Source organism: Petaurus breviceps, unplaced genomic scaffold (assembly GCF_028583685.1).
Source record: "Petaurus breviceps papuanus isolate PSGF00001 unplaced genomic scaffold, PetGlider_PUasm1.0 221, whole genome shotgun sequence".
Taxonomy (NCBI): domain Eukaryota; kingdom Metazoa; phylum Chordata; class Mammalia; order Diprotodontia; family Petauridae; genus Petaurus; species Petaurus breviceps.
Genome location: NW_027185877.1, coordinates 2,711,239 through 2,727,061, shown reverse-complemented (window position 1 = coordinate 2,727,061; position 15,823 = coordinate 2,711,239). Strand labels below are relative to the sequence as shown.

General features: G+C 35.3%; 1 protein-coding gene across 1 annotated transcript in view; it reads left to right on the top strand.

Annotated features, from left to right (window-relative positions):
• OTOGL (otogelin like) overlaps positions 1 to 15,823 on the top strand; it is a 205,653-nt gene that overhangs the window by 154,593 nt on the left and 35,237 nt on the right. Inside the window, exons 35-42 of the mRNA XM_069094774.1 lie at positions 1,354 to 1,433; positions 2,484 to 2,543; positions 5,904 to 5,974; positions 10,278 to 10,455; positions 13,369 to 13,511; positions 13,982 to 14,005; positions 14,098 to 14,190; positions 15,027 to 15,216. Of these exons, the coding sequence (XP_068950875.1) occupies positions 1,354 to 1,433; positions 2,484 to 2,543; positions 5,904 to 5,974; positions 10,278 to 10,455; positions 13,369 to 13,511; positions 13,982 to 14,005; positions 14,098 to 14,190; positions 15,027 to 15,216 (839 nt within the window). The remainder of the gene's footprint in view (positions 1 to 1,353; positions 1,434 to 2,483; positions 2,544 to 5,903; positions 5,975 to 10,277; positions 10,456 to 13,368; positions 13,512 to 13,981; positions 14,006 to 14,097; positions 14,191 to 15,026; positions 15,217 to 15,823) is intronic.

Sequence of the window (15,823 nt, the reverse complement as noted above, 5' to 3'; positions counted from 1 at the left end):
AAATAGATGTTTTCAATTAGATGTCCCATTTTTTTTGTTGGGGGTGGGGGAGTAACTAGACCTATGGTTTCACTGGCATTGGGAACTTCCCATAAGGAAACTCCATCCCTCCCAATGTAGATTGCCACCTACTTTATAATTAAATGTGTATTCTTAGACAGTTGCCTAGGACACTGAGAGGTTAAGGGCCTTGCCCAGGCATAGCCAGTATAATGATTTTACACTAAATGTGAACAAAACAGAATTCATTCTATTTTCCCCTAAATCTACCTCTATTCCAAACTTTTTTCTTTTGAGGGCAACACAATTTTTCCAGTCACACAGTTTTGCAATGTGCCTTCCTTGATTTCCCAGTCTCACCCATCTCCTAGTTTTGCCAGTTTTTGAGAATTCATCCTTCACAACATTTCTCACATCTGTCTCCTCTCACATGGTCATTGCCCTAGGTCTGTCCCTAATCACTTCTAGCTTGGATATGGCAATTCTATGATTCTATGACCTTCTAATTGATATCTCTACCTTTAGTCTCTCACTTTTTCATCTTCCACACAGCTGCCAATTTTCTATTCCTAAAAAGTATATTTGAGTATGTCACCTTTCCTGACTTAAGATCCAAGAGTTCCTACTGTCTCTGAAAAATAGAAAATCTTTTCTTTGTCATTTGAAGCATTTCACAATTGGGGCCACCTTTCCTCATATAACCTGACTGCTATTCCTGTGTATAACACTGTATCCCCTCTATTTTTGCCTTAGACTAGGTTGTCTCTCATGCCTGGAATGTTCTTCCTTCTCAAATCCAAGATACTTTGTTTCCTTGAAAGTCCATCCCTGGAAGCATCCCTCTCCTCCCACAATTACATTGAATTTACTGTGTATACATTTTGTATTCCCTTATATGTGTTATTTCTTACTATAGAATATAAACTCCTCAAGGGTAGAGACTGACTTTTACCTTTGTAGTCCAATCTGGAATGTATTTAGTGCTTAACAAATATTTTTGATGGACTGTTTTAAGAAATATATGAGCAAGTTTTTTTTAATTGTGCTGATATCATTAACAATAAGGTGATAGAAACATCCTGAAATAACACTGAGTGATAGGAATACACTGAGAACATTGTTGAAGTCATACAGCATAGTTAGGGGAAGAGGATGCAATTTTCATGGAAGAGTACAATAGTTACCAGAGTTTAACTAAGTCTATAAAGGGAAATTTTGGGATATAATACCTCAGTTAAAAATATTAGTGGTTTCATATAGTAGGCATTTATTAACTATTTTATCACTCATTATGATTCTATTTTTTCTTACATCAAGAATGATTCTTATACCTTTTAAAATATATATTTAAAGGGTTGAAGGATGCTTGCCCTACTGTCCTAAAAACATGATCCTTGATGAAGTCACACTTAAATGTGTTTATCCTACAGACTGTAAGTATGTGTTTTATTATGCAGAAATATTATTTGTTTCTCTATGCAGTGGCTAATATATTTCATATCATCAGTCGTCTGTTATAGATTCATCCGTTTTCCTTGGTTCCACAGCTGATATTTGTTCATGTTCATTATACAATTTCTCATCACTGCTTCCTCCTCCTAGAGCATATTTTCATCCTAAGACCCCTGTATCCAGTAACTCTCAATGAAGGAGCCAAGGACCCCTGGGGGCCATAACGTTTAGTATAATGGGTTCAAGAATTATGTACATAAAGCTTTGCCATTCTGATCTTTAACTTCTAAAAGAGATACAATATGACTCAGTACAATAAAAAACCAGACATACCTCTATATACTGAGTGGCCACATGCAGAGCCCAATATAGTGAACTGGACTTGCTTGTATCTCTTTATACATATTTATACATATCTTGTTTCCTCTGATAGAATGGAAGTTTCTTGGAGGCAGGGATGATTTCATTTTTTATCTTTGTATACCCACTACCTCTCACAGTATAGGCACTTAATAAATGTTTTAGATTAGACTTAATTGATTAGATTGGAGTCACAAAGACTTGGGTTCAAATCTTGCCTCAGAAACATACTAGTTTTATAACCCTGGGCAAATTTCTTAACCTCTCTGAGTCTCTACCTCCTCACCTGTAAAGTGGGGAGAATAACAACCCCTACTTCAAAAACTTATTTTGATTATGGACACATCACTTAAATCCATCTGTGTCTCAGTTTCCTCATTTGTAAAATGAGAAAATGAGACTACATGGCCTCTGTGGTTCTTTCCAGCTTTAGCTCTAATGATAATTTGTGAAATTTTATATATATATATGCATATATAAGCAGTTGTTATGTTGAAAATATAAATTCATTTAAAAGATTATTGTATTCATTTTGGGTTTATTGATGTCTTTCGAAATCATAAGGGATCCCCATACTTGAATAAGGTTGGGACCTTCTTTACTGTTTGAATTGTGATGAGCCTCATTTAATAGAAATATGATTTTAAAAGTCAATCTCTGTTCCTTTATAGGCATACCTGTGCCAGTTACAGAAGCTGTAATAGTCAAGCCTCCCAAGCCAGTGGAAACAGGTATTACTGGCAGCAGTAAAATTACAAGTTATATTATGCAGCATGAGACTTGGAACAGTTGTTTCATTACCTAATATTTCATCAACTATCCCATTTACCATTTCCTGCGACTATTCCATTAACTTTGATAATGAGAAAACAGGATGTTGACGAATTTCTTATTAGAAGAAATTACTCTGCCCAGAATACAAGAGGTCATGTGTGGAAAATTCTTTGTGAATGTGCTTTAGAAACGTGAGTAATTGTTGTCAAATAAGGTATGGGATTAGTGTGTTGCACAGTGGAAAGAGGATGTCGTTTTAATCTCACTGAGAGATTTTGGGTAAGTCCCTTAATATTTCTGGGGCTCAGTTTACTCACTTGAAAAATGAGTTTTCTCATCTGTTAAGTGAGATTAGATAGCTTCTGGGGTATGTTCAGGCTTGAAATCTGCAGTTTCTATCTAGTGCTCTCAGGCTTTACTTCTGTTACCAGTTTTAATTATTTCATCTTCATTAAGAGTTCTGACACTGGTACCTGCCCCTCCCCACTAGAACTTGCAACATTTCCCCAGATTTAGCTTTCATTTTCTTAAAGAACTCTTTTATCTGGAAAGTGACCAAATGCCTGTTATTGTCAACACTATCCTCCTAGCTGGCATCTGAAATCTGTAACTAGAAGAAAACCCCAATACAACAGTAAGATAGGTTCATCAGACAATAAGAATAAAGGACAAGCATGGGACAGACTGAAAGCTGACAATTATAAGAGCAAGTCTCAGAAAGATCCATCCATCCCCCCTCCTGCATTGAGTGGGATTCCTGTGACAATTTTAGTGTTACACAGGATTGTGGTCAACATCATGGAGCCATCAAAGTAGGTAGCCTGTGACTAGGATTCCTTATTTACTGATTTCATCCTTACCTTCAGGACAAAAATGAATAACTTTTTAAATTTTCCTAAGTTCTACTTTCCCATTTTGAAATCTTTAAAGAGAATCTGGTTCACACTAAAACTTCACCAGCTTATAGCTCTGATACTGGGGTGTGTGGAGTGTTCAGGGAAGTCTAGTATCCCTGGAGCGAGGGCCTGCTAAGCCCTTTTCTGGGCTGTTTTCCACCTTTGGGGTCCACCTTCCTCCCAGCTCTCACCTGTGGCTCCAAGAAGCAGAGGATGTAGCAGCCATACCCTAGTAAAACCATCTTGGCAGATGGACTAAACCAGGTTGAGGATAACCAACAGGCCTCAGATCTGCAGTTGAATTGGGGAATTGTCTCCCCCAAGCATGTGAAGACTTCCTCTGGCAGGATGGACAGATGAGAAGAGATTGTTCCATCAGCCATGGTGGCTGCTGACACCAGTGCATTGGGAGCACTTAGAGCTTGGTCAGACATCCAAGGTCACCCACTACAGCCACTGTCAGTCAGTCACAGTCAGCCCGACTTTTGTCCTGCCAAGCTGGAAGAGAGAGTGAGACTGGTGACTTTGCAACTCTGCCTCACTTAAATCCAGTTCATGCAGAACTCAGGATAAATAAGTTCTAATACTGAATTTTATTGTAGCCACCACTGTTTAGAACAACTTTATTTCTTCCAATCACTTTTTTCCTTTTGAAGATAGTTTGCCATACCAACCCAAGAACTAGAATTTCCCGTGACAGAGATCTCATGTTTTCTAGTATAGATTTTATTATTATTATTATCATTAATTATTTATTTACCTATATATCTATCTGGCTATAAAGTGAATCTCTATGAGTGGAATCTCATTTTCTCATGCACTTCCATGGAGTCTCCCAGGGAAATAAAGATTAAGAATTGTGGGGTGGAATGATAACTGGATTTCAGATCAGAGGGTGCTGGTTTGAATCCTACTTCTGTCTCTTAGAAAACTATAAGACCAGGGCGGCTAGGTGGTGCAGTGAGTAAGAGTGCCGGCCCCAGAGTCGGGAGGACCCGGGATCGGTTCAGGCCTCAGATACTTAACACCCACACAAAAAAACTGGCTGTGTAACCTTGGGCAAGTTACTTAACCCCAATTGCTTTAAAAAACAACAAAAAAAAACTATAAAACCTTGGACAAGTCACTTAAATTATAAGGGGTTGGGATAGATTAATAGCTCTTGACATGGGGCCACCAGACCCCAAGGGTAGGTGTATAGTTTCAGAGTATCTGTGAACTTGGATGGGGAAACTATATATTTACTACAATATCACTGCTTTTCTTTGTAATCTTATGTATCTCATTTTGTACATTTAAAAACATAATTCAGAGAAGGGGGTTTGGCTTCCCCAGATTATGGTCAAAGGGGCCAAGACATAAACAAAAAGGTTAATACCCTGAGTCAAATGATTAAGGTCCCTTTCAACTCTAAGTCCTATTAATTAAGTGGGTAGCAATCTAATAGCATGCTATATATAAGTAGTTCTCTGCCTTGTGATTGTGTTCTTGTAGCACTTACAGAACTTTGCAACTTCTAATGAAACTTGGGCCCTTTTCCTTTCTTCCTCCCTACCATCATACACACCAAGTGTTTTTCTTAATTTCCATACCATCCGTATTTTCCTTTATTCAACACTGGAATGTCTTGGAGCTTTCTTCATCACTTTCTTCTAAGAATTTACTGTGATTGATTGAAATGAACAGAAACATCACAGTTGACTAAAAGATGCTGCCATCTAATAATAATTATAATGTCTTGCTCAAGGTCCAGGCTCTGCAAAAGGAAATCGTACCTTAATTGATCAATTCTACAAATTTAGAATGGTAGAAAATTACTTTACTAAAAACAAGGAATATCTGTAGATATCTGTTTTGTCTTTAAGTAAAATTGCAAAGTATCTCTTTCCCTTTTTCAGCATTGTAAAGTGGGTTCATTGCTCTTAGGCATATATTCTCCTTGTTTACTTTGAAACTAGTTATTTATCCAACCTTGGGTATTTTGGGGATACCTCCAGTGACTAGGGGTTAAAAATTGTTGGAGCCATCATGGAAACACATTTTACAGTTTTGTTGTCAATGTAGGCTGCTCCAAAATACCACTTGGTATATAACATATACAATTTATATATAATATATAAATACAATCCACAGCCCCAGTAATGGCACTCCTACTAAGCACTTCCTTAATAATAATGTGATTCTTATATGCATTTCAGAAATGTCCATGGCGCATTCCACAAATTCTTTGAGGGAATTTAGATTTAGGAGATTTATTAGGAAATGTCTTAAAATCCAAATCTGTAACCACTAAGGAGTCTTCTGTGATACAACTGACACCACCAACTGTAAAGATGATTTCTTTTAAGTTCTCAGATCAGCCTCACCTGGCTCCAATGGGGAGAATAACTTGATCTGTTTCTACACTCATTTTCTCTACAGTGGCTCCTGCCGCACATGTTCCATCTGAGTGCCCAGAGGAGGAGGCTCCTACCCCTGCTTCAGAATGTGTGGTAAGATATCATAACTAGTTGAAAAATTATCTTTATCATTTTACCAAAGGTTCTGTCTCAATTTTGGATTTGTTGAAACTTGGTGGATTATTTTTTTAAATAAGGTTTTATTAAAAGCTGGATATTGAATATGGTAAAGTGAACTAAAATTGCTTAGTAACTATTTATATTTAAATTAATTTCAATGCATATGGTAATATAACAGTTTAAGGTCAGTCTTTTGTTCTCCTTGTATATATATTCTCATCACTTAGCAAACTGCCTGAGATGTAATAATTGCTTAATAAATATTCTTTCCCCATTTAATCTTCCTCTTGTTTGGTTCATTCTTCTGGTTCTACTTTTATCAATTTGCATTGTTAGATAAATATCTTTGTAAGTTTATTTTTATTCCTTATATTGAGAGATCTTAATTTTATTATAGGATGCCATCAATGTACCAACATTTATTTGACCATTTACTTTTTTGCTAGGTATTTATGTTGTTTCCAGTTTTAAAAAAATCGATTTTACACAGTGTTATAAAAATCTTTGAATTGCTTTAAAAAAAAAACAAATTTTCAAGGTATATTTCCAACAACAAAATCATTGGATCAAAGTATGATTATGTTTATAACTTGTCATGTGAACTTCCGGATGACTCTCTAAAAATATATATTTTTTTTATGTTTGCAATTCTTCTGTTGAGTTTTGTTTCTTGTAATTATTTGTGCTTATTCAGTGGGAATGAGATGGTACCTTAAAATGATTTTATTTGATTCTTTTGATAAGTAGTAAGGTTAAGTATCTTTTTACAGGATTGTTCAAAAACTGATTTTTTTCTTTCATAATTGTCTTTTTATTTCCTTTGACAAGCTATACATTGTGAACTGGGAATTATCACTGTGACCTCTTAATTATTACTTATGTTTTTAGATGGTATTTTATCTAATATTTGCCACAAATATTTTTTGCAGTTGATTATTTTATTTTTCTTTCAATTATGTTATTTTTGTTGCATTTTTTGTTATTTTCATATAATCTATCACATCTATCATGTCCCTAATAAGTCTTGTCTATTTGTCAAATTAAAAAAAATCTCCCCTCCATAATTTAGATAGATATGTCATTCTATATTTTTTCATATTTTGTAGGGGTTTTTCATGTTTAAATCACGCATACAACTGGAATTTGGGGGGAGTAAGTTGCAAGATGATAGTTGAAATAGCTTTCTCATAATATTGCCAACTAATTTTCCCAATGACATTTGTTTAAGTTCTTTTTTTTCCTCTTATGGTCCATTGTTTAAAATACAAATGAATAAATAAGCCTATCATCTTTTATGCTACTTGTGTCTTAACTCATTCCAATATTCCTTGTCAAATTCATTTTATATCTCCCACTGCTTTAATGTATTAAAATAACTATCAAGTAAAGAAATGTTTCCTTGAATAATACGTTTCAACTCTTAAAGAAATATTTCAAAAGGAAAATTGCATTTCATACAATGTGTAAAAATAAAACACACTGTAGTGTGAGAATAATGTGTTTCAGAGTACAAAAGGTATTCAAACAGTAAAATACTCCTTTGGCTATTTTAAATGGACTATTGAAACTATTAATGGCTAGTTTTGGAGTTGGGGAGATCTGTCTTCAAGACTATCTAACTCTTTAATGATGAGACTGTGTGAACTTAATATAGGCCAGTCCTTAGAAGGAAGAAGTATTGTTTGTTATTGTAACTATCCATAAAGGTTTTCCCAGTTGTTGGAGTGCCTGACACAGGCTATGAGAATTTGGAGTTACTATCATACAATAAAGGGTATCAAAGCAGGTCCTTAGTTGAGGAAAGAAAGAAATATCTTGCTGGTTTTCATATTACCCTAATATAATCTGCCTGAAAAGTAGAAATGTACATCATGTACATTTGTATGTGTTTATCATGAGTTTATTTTATTTTTGAATCCCCTGATGAAGCAGGTAATTTGTGAATTTTCAGTTGGTTGAAGGGAAGTTTATATGACAGCACAGGCAAGCATCCATGCCCTAAAACAATCCCTGTGCTCTATGATTAGTGAAATTTGTTTAAGTGAAAAACACCTTTGAAAATAAGTGAGCAAGATACTTTATGTGACTCCATGATGGCAAATGCAATGCAGATGTGATTCATACAACATTTTAGATAAAGATTTTAGATTATATTAAAATTAGATATAACTTTTGTACTTTCCAACTTCCATAATTAAACAGGTTGAATAGAAAGAAATTTCTGTTGGCTGTATTAGTTCTCTTTGGATCACAATTTAAAATTCATTTGTATTGAAGGAGGATAGCTTAAACTCTGAAAGATCTGGGTTCAGATCCTTTTTAGGATGGTAGCACGGTGTAGTGGGGATTGCTAGTTTTTAAATAAACAGAATTACAATCCCAGTTTTGCCACTTAATTCCTATGTAACCTTGGGCAAACCTCTCAGCTTCTTTATGTCTTAGCTAATTTATTTATAAAATAAAGGTCTTAGATGACCTTAGATGACAGCTTCCATCCAACTCTATACCTATTATCCTATGATCTACAGAGTTTACTATTTGGACACCATTGTATCAAATCACCAGTATCAAGAGATACTTGGACAATATTAATTTATAATTTTATTTCAAATCTACTTGAATAATTTATTTAGATGTCAAAATGACGGGACAAAAAGTAATACAAGATTAACAGTTCTTAGTGGGTTATGAAAACAAATACAAGCATCCTCAAAAATTCAGGCCAAAGGTATCTGACTAATTTGGTAATTCCAAGGAATTCTAACTGCAGAACTACATCATATTAAAGCCAGTATTCACTATTCTAGAATAAATGGGTCATTGCTTTTGGTAAATCATTAATTAATAATATTGTAAATGTTCTTAAATTAAGACTCTCAGAGAGTTACATTTTTACTTCCGATTTGGGTTGAATTTTTGCATATTTGCATTTTTATGTGCACATCATCCTTTCTTCCTCCTTATCCTTCAGCTGTATTTCTCACTATATCCAATCAGTTGGCAAGTTTTATCCTACTTCCACAATATCTTTTTAGCCCTTTTCTCTACTCACACAACCTTGGAATCTGTTCATCTCTTACAATAGCCTCCTAAATGACTTTCCTGTCTTCATTCTCTGCCCTCTCCAATTCATTATTTACTCATCTGCTAAACTGAAATAAATAAAAGACAAAAACAAAAAAAAAATCACGTCACTCTCCCATCACTACTCAAAACCCGTAAATTATTCCTTATTGCTCCTATGATAAATTACAAAATATTCAATCTTCCATCTTAAGCCCTCTACCTGCTCCCATTTCCCTTTCTAGTCTAATTTCATATTACACCTCTTCAGATATTCTTTCTTCTAGTCAAATTGCCTGCTCCCTGATCTCTGTATATGGCATTCTTTCTCCTTTCTTCTAACCCTTCTACAAATAGTTTCCAAAGCCTGGAATGCTCTCTTTTCCCACTTTCTCTTCTCTAATCACTAGGTTCCTTCAAAGCACAGTTCATGTTCAAACCTCCTACAAGAGGCCTTAAAATGAGACAATATCTATAAAACTCTTTACAAACCTAATGGCACTATATAAATATTAGCACTTATCTCCTCACCTATAGTATTCCTTCCCTTTTAAAATTGCATTATGCTTTATATTGTTTGTATTTATTTCTTTTGGTAAATGTTCTATCTTCCTTTTTGAGAGAATGTAAGCTTCTTTTTTTTAATTTATTTTTTTAAAGCAATTGGGGTTAAGTAACTTGCTCAAGGTTACATGGCTAGTTATTTCTGGGTGTGGTGCTAAGTATCTGAGCTTGGATTTGATCCCCAGGTCATCTCAACACTGGGGCCAGTGCTCTTACTCACTGAGCCACCTGGCCACCCCTTGAGAATGTAAACTTCTTGAGGGCAGGGACTATTGCTTTGTATCCTTTTGGTGTGTCCTTCATTCTTGAAGAGAACCATGACATCAGGAAAATGATGACTTGCAAATAAATCGGATTTGAGTGAGGGAGGACTCTGCAAAGTCACCAACCTCACTTTCTCCTCCAGAACCATCTGGTTCCAGTGGCCAGATATAGATCAGGATGAAAGATCTCTTAAAAAGGCCAAGGTCTCCCACTGCATCCTGGGCCATCTCCAGGTGTTCTGATCTTTGTATCCCTAAAGCTTACCTTAATACCTTACACATATTAGGCACTTAATTTTTTTTAAATTGAATTGCTTTGTAAACTAAATGTGTATCATGTTTGTTTTAGAAATATAAATAATTTCTTTTTTTTTTTTTACTAACAGCCAGAATATATGGAACCTACATTCACTTGTTACCAATATGTATGTATTAATAAGGAATGGATATTGTTCAACCTATCAAGCAATTGCCCAAAGGACACAACCATACCTGACTGTGGTTTTCGAGGAATGCCTGTTCAAGTAAACAATGATACCTGCTGTCCTGAATGGGAGTGCCCTTGTAAGTCTAGATAGGGTGTTTAAAAGTAGAAGTGGTACATTCTGGGCATTGATAGCATGATCCAAATTCCAACCATTAACAACAATTGGATCAGAAAAAAAATTAGAAGTTAAAAATCAAAATTAGAGAGATTATTTTAGATGTTTTAAAAATGATTCACTGGAGAGATATGAGAAAATGCCTTTCTGTACGCCTATGCAGAGGTACAAGATTTATAGGTATAAAAACTTGTGCAAATTTTCAGATTTTTTTCAACGTATTGATTTGTTTTGCTGGGGGGTGAGGTTTCTCCCCTTTTATTCTTTTTTTCCAACTTTTCTTTTTGTCTTTTTTTTTTATTTTGGAGGTTAATTGGGGTTAAGTGACTTGCCCAAGATCACGTGGCTAGTTTTTGTGTTAGGTGTCTGAGGCCAGATTTGAACACAGGTCTTCCTGACTCCTGGGCCAGTACTCTATTCACTGCACCACCTAGCCAACCCCCTCTTTTTATTCTTTTTTTTTTAATTAAGCAATTGGGGTTAAGTAACTTGCTCAAGGTTACACGGCCAGTTATTTCTGGGTGTGGTGCTAAGTATCTGAGCCTGGATTAGATCCCCAGGTCATCCCAACACTGGGGCCAGTGCTCTTACTCACTGAGCCACCTGGCTGCCCCCCCCCCTTTTTATTCTTAAAAAGCATTCTTTATTAGCTCTCCAGGAAAGGGAGGAGGAGAGATACAAGGATTTTTTTCTTTTAATTCACTGAAAGACTTTTTAATTATGTGTTGAAAATATGAATTGAAACAGATCATTTTTAGCACTGTTCAGAAAGACTCCCCTTCCCTAGTATAACTAAAGAGTGAGATATTATTTCTCAGTCCTTTAGTCAAAATCAAATCTATTTAAAATCTTTTCCTACATAGCTTTTTTATACTTAAGTAAGCTATGGAATTTTATTAAATTCTCAGAGATTTGATAATTTGTGATAATGGCTTTATGTTCAAATGTGAATGATGGGGTTTGAACTTTATATATAAAAAGCAGGCACAACTGGTACTGGTGTGACATTAATTTTTTTTTCAAATTACATGTAAAAATTTTTAACATTCATTAATTTTTTTTTGAGTTCCAAATTCTCTCCCTCCTGTCTCCCTGAGAAAGCAAACAATTTTACATAGGTTATAAATGTGCAGTCATGCAAAACATGTTTCCTTATTAGTTATGTTGTGAAAGAAAACAGGTCACAAACCCCCAAGAAAAATAAAGTAAAAAAGTATGCTTCAATCTGTATTCAGATTCCATCAGTTCCTTCCCTGGAAGTGAATAACATTTTTCATTTTGAGTCCTTCGGAATTGTCTTAGATTATTATATTGCTGAGAATATTCAGCTGATAATTGTACAATATTGCTGTTACTGTGTACAATGTTCTCCTAGTTCTGCTCACTTCATTTTGCCTGAGATAATATAAGTCTTTCCAGATTTTTCTGAAAGCATGCTGCTTGTCATTTCTTATAGCATAACAGTATTCTATTGCAATCATATACAACAATTTGTTCAGCTATGTCCCAATTGATGGATGTTCCCACAATTTCCAATTCTTTGTCACCAGAAAAAGAGCTGCTATAAATATTTTTGCACAGAAAGGCCCTTTTCCTTTTTTTTTTTTAAATCTCCTTAGGATACACACCTAGTACTTGTATTGCTGGGTCAAAGAATATGCACAGTTTTATAGTTTTGGGGTATTATTCCAAATTGCTCTCCAGAATGGTGGAATCAGTTCACAACTCCACAAACAATGCATTAGTGTTGTATGACATGTTTTAAGATAGTATTTTCTTTTTTTCAGAGACTTTTATTGCTTTCTTTTGATTTTACATCCATATCCTCATTGTAAGAGGTATCTTGTTTTGCTCCCACAAAAGTTATTAGAAGATAATCAATAGCTGTGGGGAAGCTCACTTATCTTATTTTACTAAAATCCTAGCCTTCCTGAACTATGACAAAGGCCAGAGGGAACTAGAAAGGTGGGGCTGTGGCACACAGCTCTGACCCTAGAGGTCAGGCCAGGTCAGGTCTTGAGTATCCTCACTACCATACCTATGTAATCTGCATATAATTTGCATTTATAGAGGGAATGTAGGGAAATACAGTAAGAATTTGACTAACCCTAAGTCTACCAGGAAGGTCCAAACTATATAACCTCACTCCTGTTTCTGCAGCAGTGTGGATGCATACCCAGTGAGCACCACACCCACTTCCTTGCCAAAAAGAGTAATAAACCCCTTCCTCTGCACACTCTGTTTCTGAGTTCTTTCAGTGAGAAGGGTGGTGCTGTTTTAAGGGGTATATCACATGGATCTTCCTAAGGGCTCCCAGGGAAGCAATGGGCAGTGGAAACTCATTCCAGGCTAACTACCTGACCCTACTAGAAGTCTTATGATCCCCACAACCACCTTGAGGGGCAACCCACATGGATCTTCCTAAGGGTCCCCAGGGAAGCAGTTGACAGTGGAAGCTCATCCAGGGTACCTCCCTGACCCTGCCTGAGAAGTCCTGTGATCCTCACAAGTGTGTTTCTCACACACACATCCACAAGATTTTCCCTCTGCATCCCTGATCCAAAGAGTCATCCCAGAAAAAAAAATTAAACCTATCAAGTCATCAAAAAAAAATCTTACACATGCAGTATTCTACACCAATGGATCCTCTACTTCTGCAAAGGAATGAGAGAAACTATTTTCTCCTATCTTTTCTTCAGGACCACATTTGTTCTTTGTAATTAGGTCAAGTTAATTATTTTTAAATGAAATTTGAGACTTCTACTTTAAATACAACATCTAATTTTTCATTGGTTAACTCCTCTTTTATAAGCATTACCTTTTTAAGATCATTTTCATTTGTCAATGACTGATTATACGTTTGAAAATTTTTTAGGTCGATGTTCAGTGTTGTCAGAACTAAGTATTATTACATTTGATGGAAATAGTGCAGCACTCTATAGTATGGCTTCCTACATCCTAGTCCAGATTCCTGGGGAAATCATAATTGCTCATATTGAGAAATGCCCTGCTAATCATGTAAGTTAGTATTCAGTTTGTGACTTTTTGTTGTTGTTGTTGTTTTTATTATAGTCATAGTTATTTTCGAATATGCTGATCCCCATTGAATTCTCCTTGCAAAAAAAAAACACAAATAAAAAAATCCCCAAAGCAAAATCAACTAAAATATCAGTTATTTCATGCAGTATATGCAGCATTCTTCAGTCATAGCCCTTGAGATTTCTATAGAGAGGAAAGGAAGGTTCTTTATCATTTGTTCATTAGGACTAATATCATCATAGTATCTTTTTATAGGACTTCAATAATATTCTCTAACTTCAGAGAAACTCAGAGCTAGAGAAATCTCAAGAGATTATCTAAGCATTTTACTTTTTTGTATTTTACTTGTAAGCAGTTATATGTAAGTGATTTAGGTGCATTTAATATAAATGGAAAAACAATGGTTAGTAATATATTCCTTTTGATTATATATTTTTGTATTTTTTCAGATTGGAAATTCAAAAAGAAAGCTAGTGAGTGTTACCTAAAATTTTTATGTATTCTACTTAGACATTATTGTATATAAAATCATAAAGTTCCCATTTTTTTGTATCTCTCCAAAAAGGTTTCACATGCGAAGATATCAGGTCTTTGTTTCAAGAAATTAAATATAACATCACTGTCATATAATGTACTTATCAATCGTTTAACAAGAAAGGTAAGGAAATAATACTTAATGAATGGCCATAGGAAAATTGCTATAATATAGAAGGTAATAAATAAAATTCACAGTTTTTCCAATTAAGAGTTTAGACTACAAAACTTCAGTGTTATTAAGGTATCAAAACATTTTTGTTCATGACCAGTTTAGCAATGCTAATTAAGATTTTCTCCTGTTTATAAGATGCTTTTACATAGATTATTTTGTTTAAGCCTCAACATAGTCCTGTGAGGTAGGTACAAGAGTGTTTCACTCCCACCCTCCTACTTTTTTTTTTTTTAGAGATGTCAAATCTGATGCTTAGAGAGTTTTGTTAAAGTGGACAACTGGTAATTATTGTAAGTGGATTTGAATCCAGGGTTTCTTCATTCCAAACTCCAAAGATTTTCCATTTCACCACACTTCAACTTTCACTTTAGGAATCCTTAAGTACTGTATCTACATATCAATTAAAGTTACAGTTAGGATTTTAATCAAAACTTTAAAACGTAGAGATACTGAATTTCAGTTTATCAGTGTACACAGTCATCTATTAAAATATAAAGGGAAGTTAGGAGGCACACTGGATGGAATACCAGGCCTGGAGTCAGGAAGACTCATCTTCCTGGGTTCAAATCTCCAAGGTTCTTAGTGGAGGAAAAATGCTCACCCTTTGATGCCAAATATCTTCTGATGTTGCTGTATGGTCAGGAGTCATGGAATTTCTAGAAACCAAAGATTCATTTCAAAGATGACCAATAACATGAAGGAAATAATTTAGAATATCTTGATTTAAACTGATGTGTGTATAACCAGTTCCATTTTACTAATAAGGTATTTGGGGAATGTTTTAGGTGGAAGTGGATTCTGTCATTGAGTCATTACCTTTCTCAGAGAATGGTCTGTCAATCGAGGATACTGGTGCTATGTATGTTGTAACCACTCCAGGAGGATTTAGGATTCGATGGGCTCATGTTACAGGAATTATAGATATACACTATGACTTTTCACCGGTTGCTAATCATAGCACAGAAGGACTTTGTGGTGAGAATTGCTTCTTAAATCTCAATATCTTCAAAGCATTTTTGTTTTACTGAAGTTACATTTGTTATGCTTTATGCTCTCATTCTCCCTGTCCACCATACCGTAAGTTCCTTGAGTTGAGGGCTATATTTTACTCATTTTGCCATAGTCTGTATCAGCTGGCAAATGGTACTTTATAGATGTTAGTTTCTTAATTGGTATTTCTTAAATTGAATTGAATGTTGGCCCTGCACCTTGATTTTCTGATTTAAAAAGTTATAGCTTATCATTCTGTTTGACCATGGGTAAATTATTTAAATTCCAAGTGTCCCCAAATCAGTGTAGCAGCAAGGACCCTAGCATAGCCAGGATGGCTGCTAGCACAGGTTCTTACCCGTGTTTCCCCGATAATAAGACACTGTCTTATTATTTTTTTTTGAAAGAAAAACACCAGAGGGCTTATTTTCAGGGGAGGGCTTATGTTGTCCTGCCTCAGCTCTCCTCCTCGGCACTGCTCTCAATGGCACCAGCAAGCAAATCACTGAGGAAGAACAGGATGATGCTCTCACTGCTGCAGCTCTGATTGGATGCAGCTTGGAGCACGGCATGCGTTTCACCCGGGGGGGGG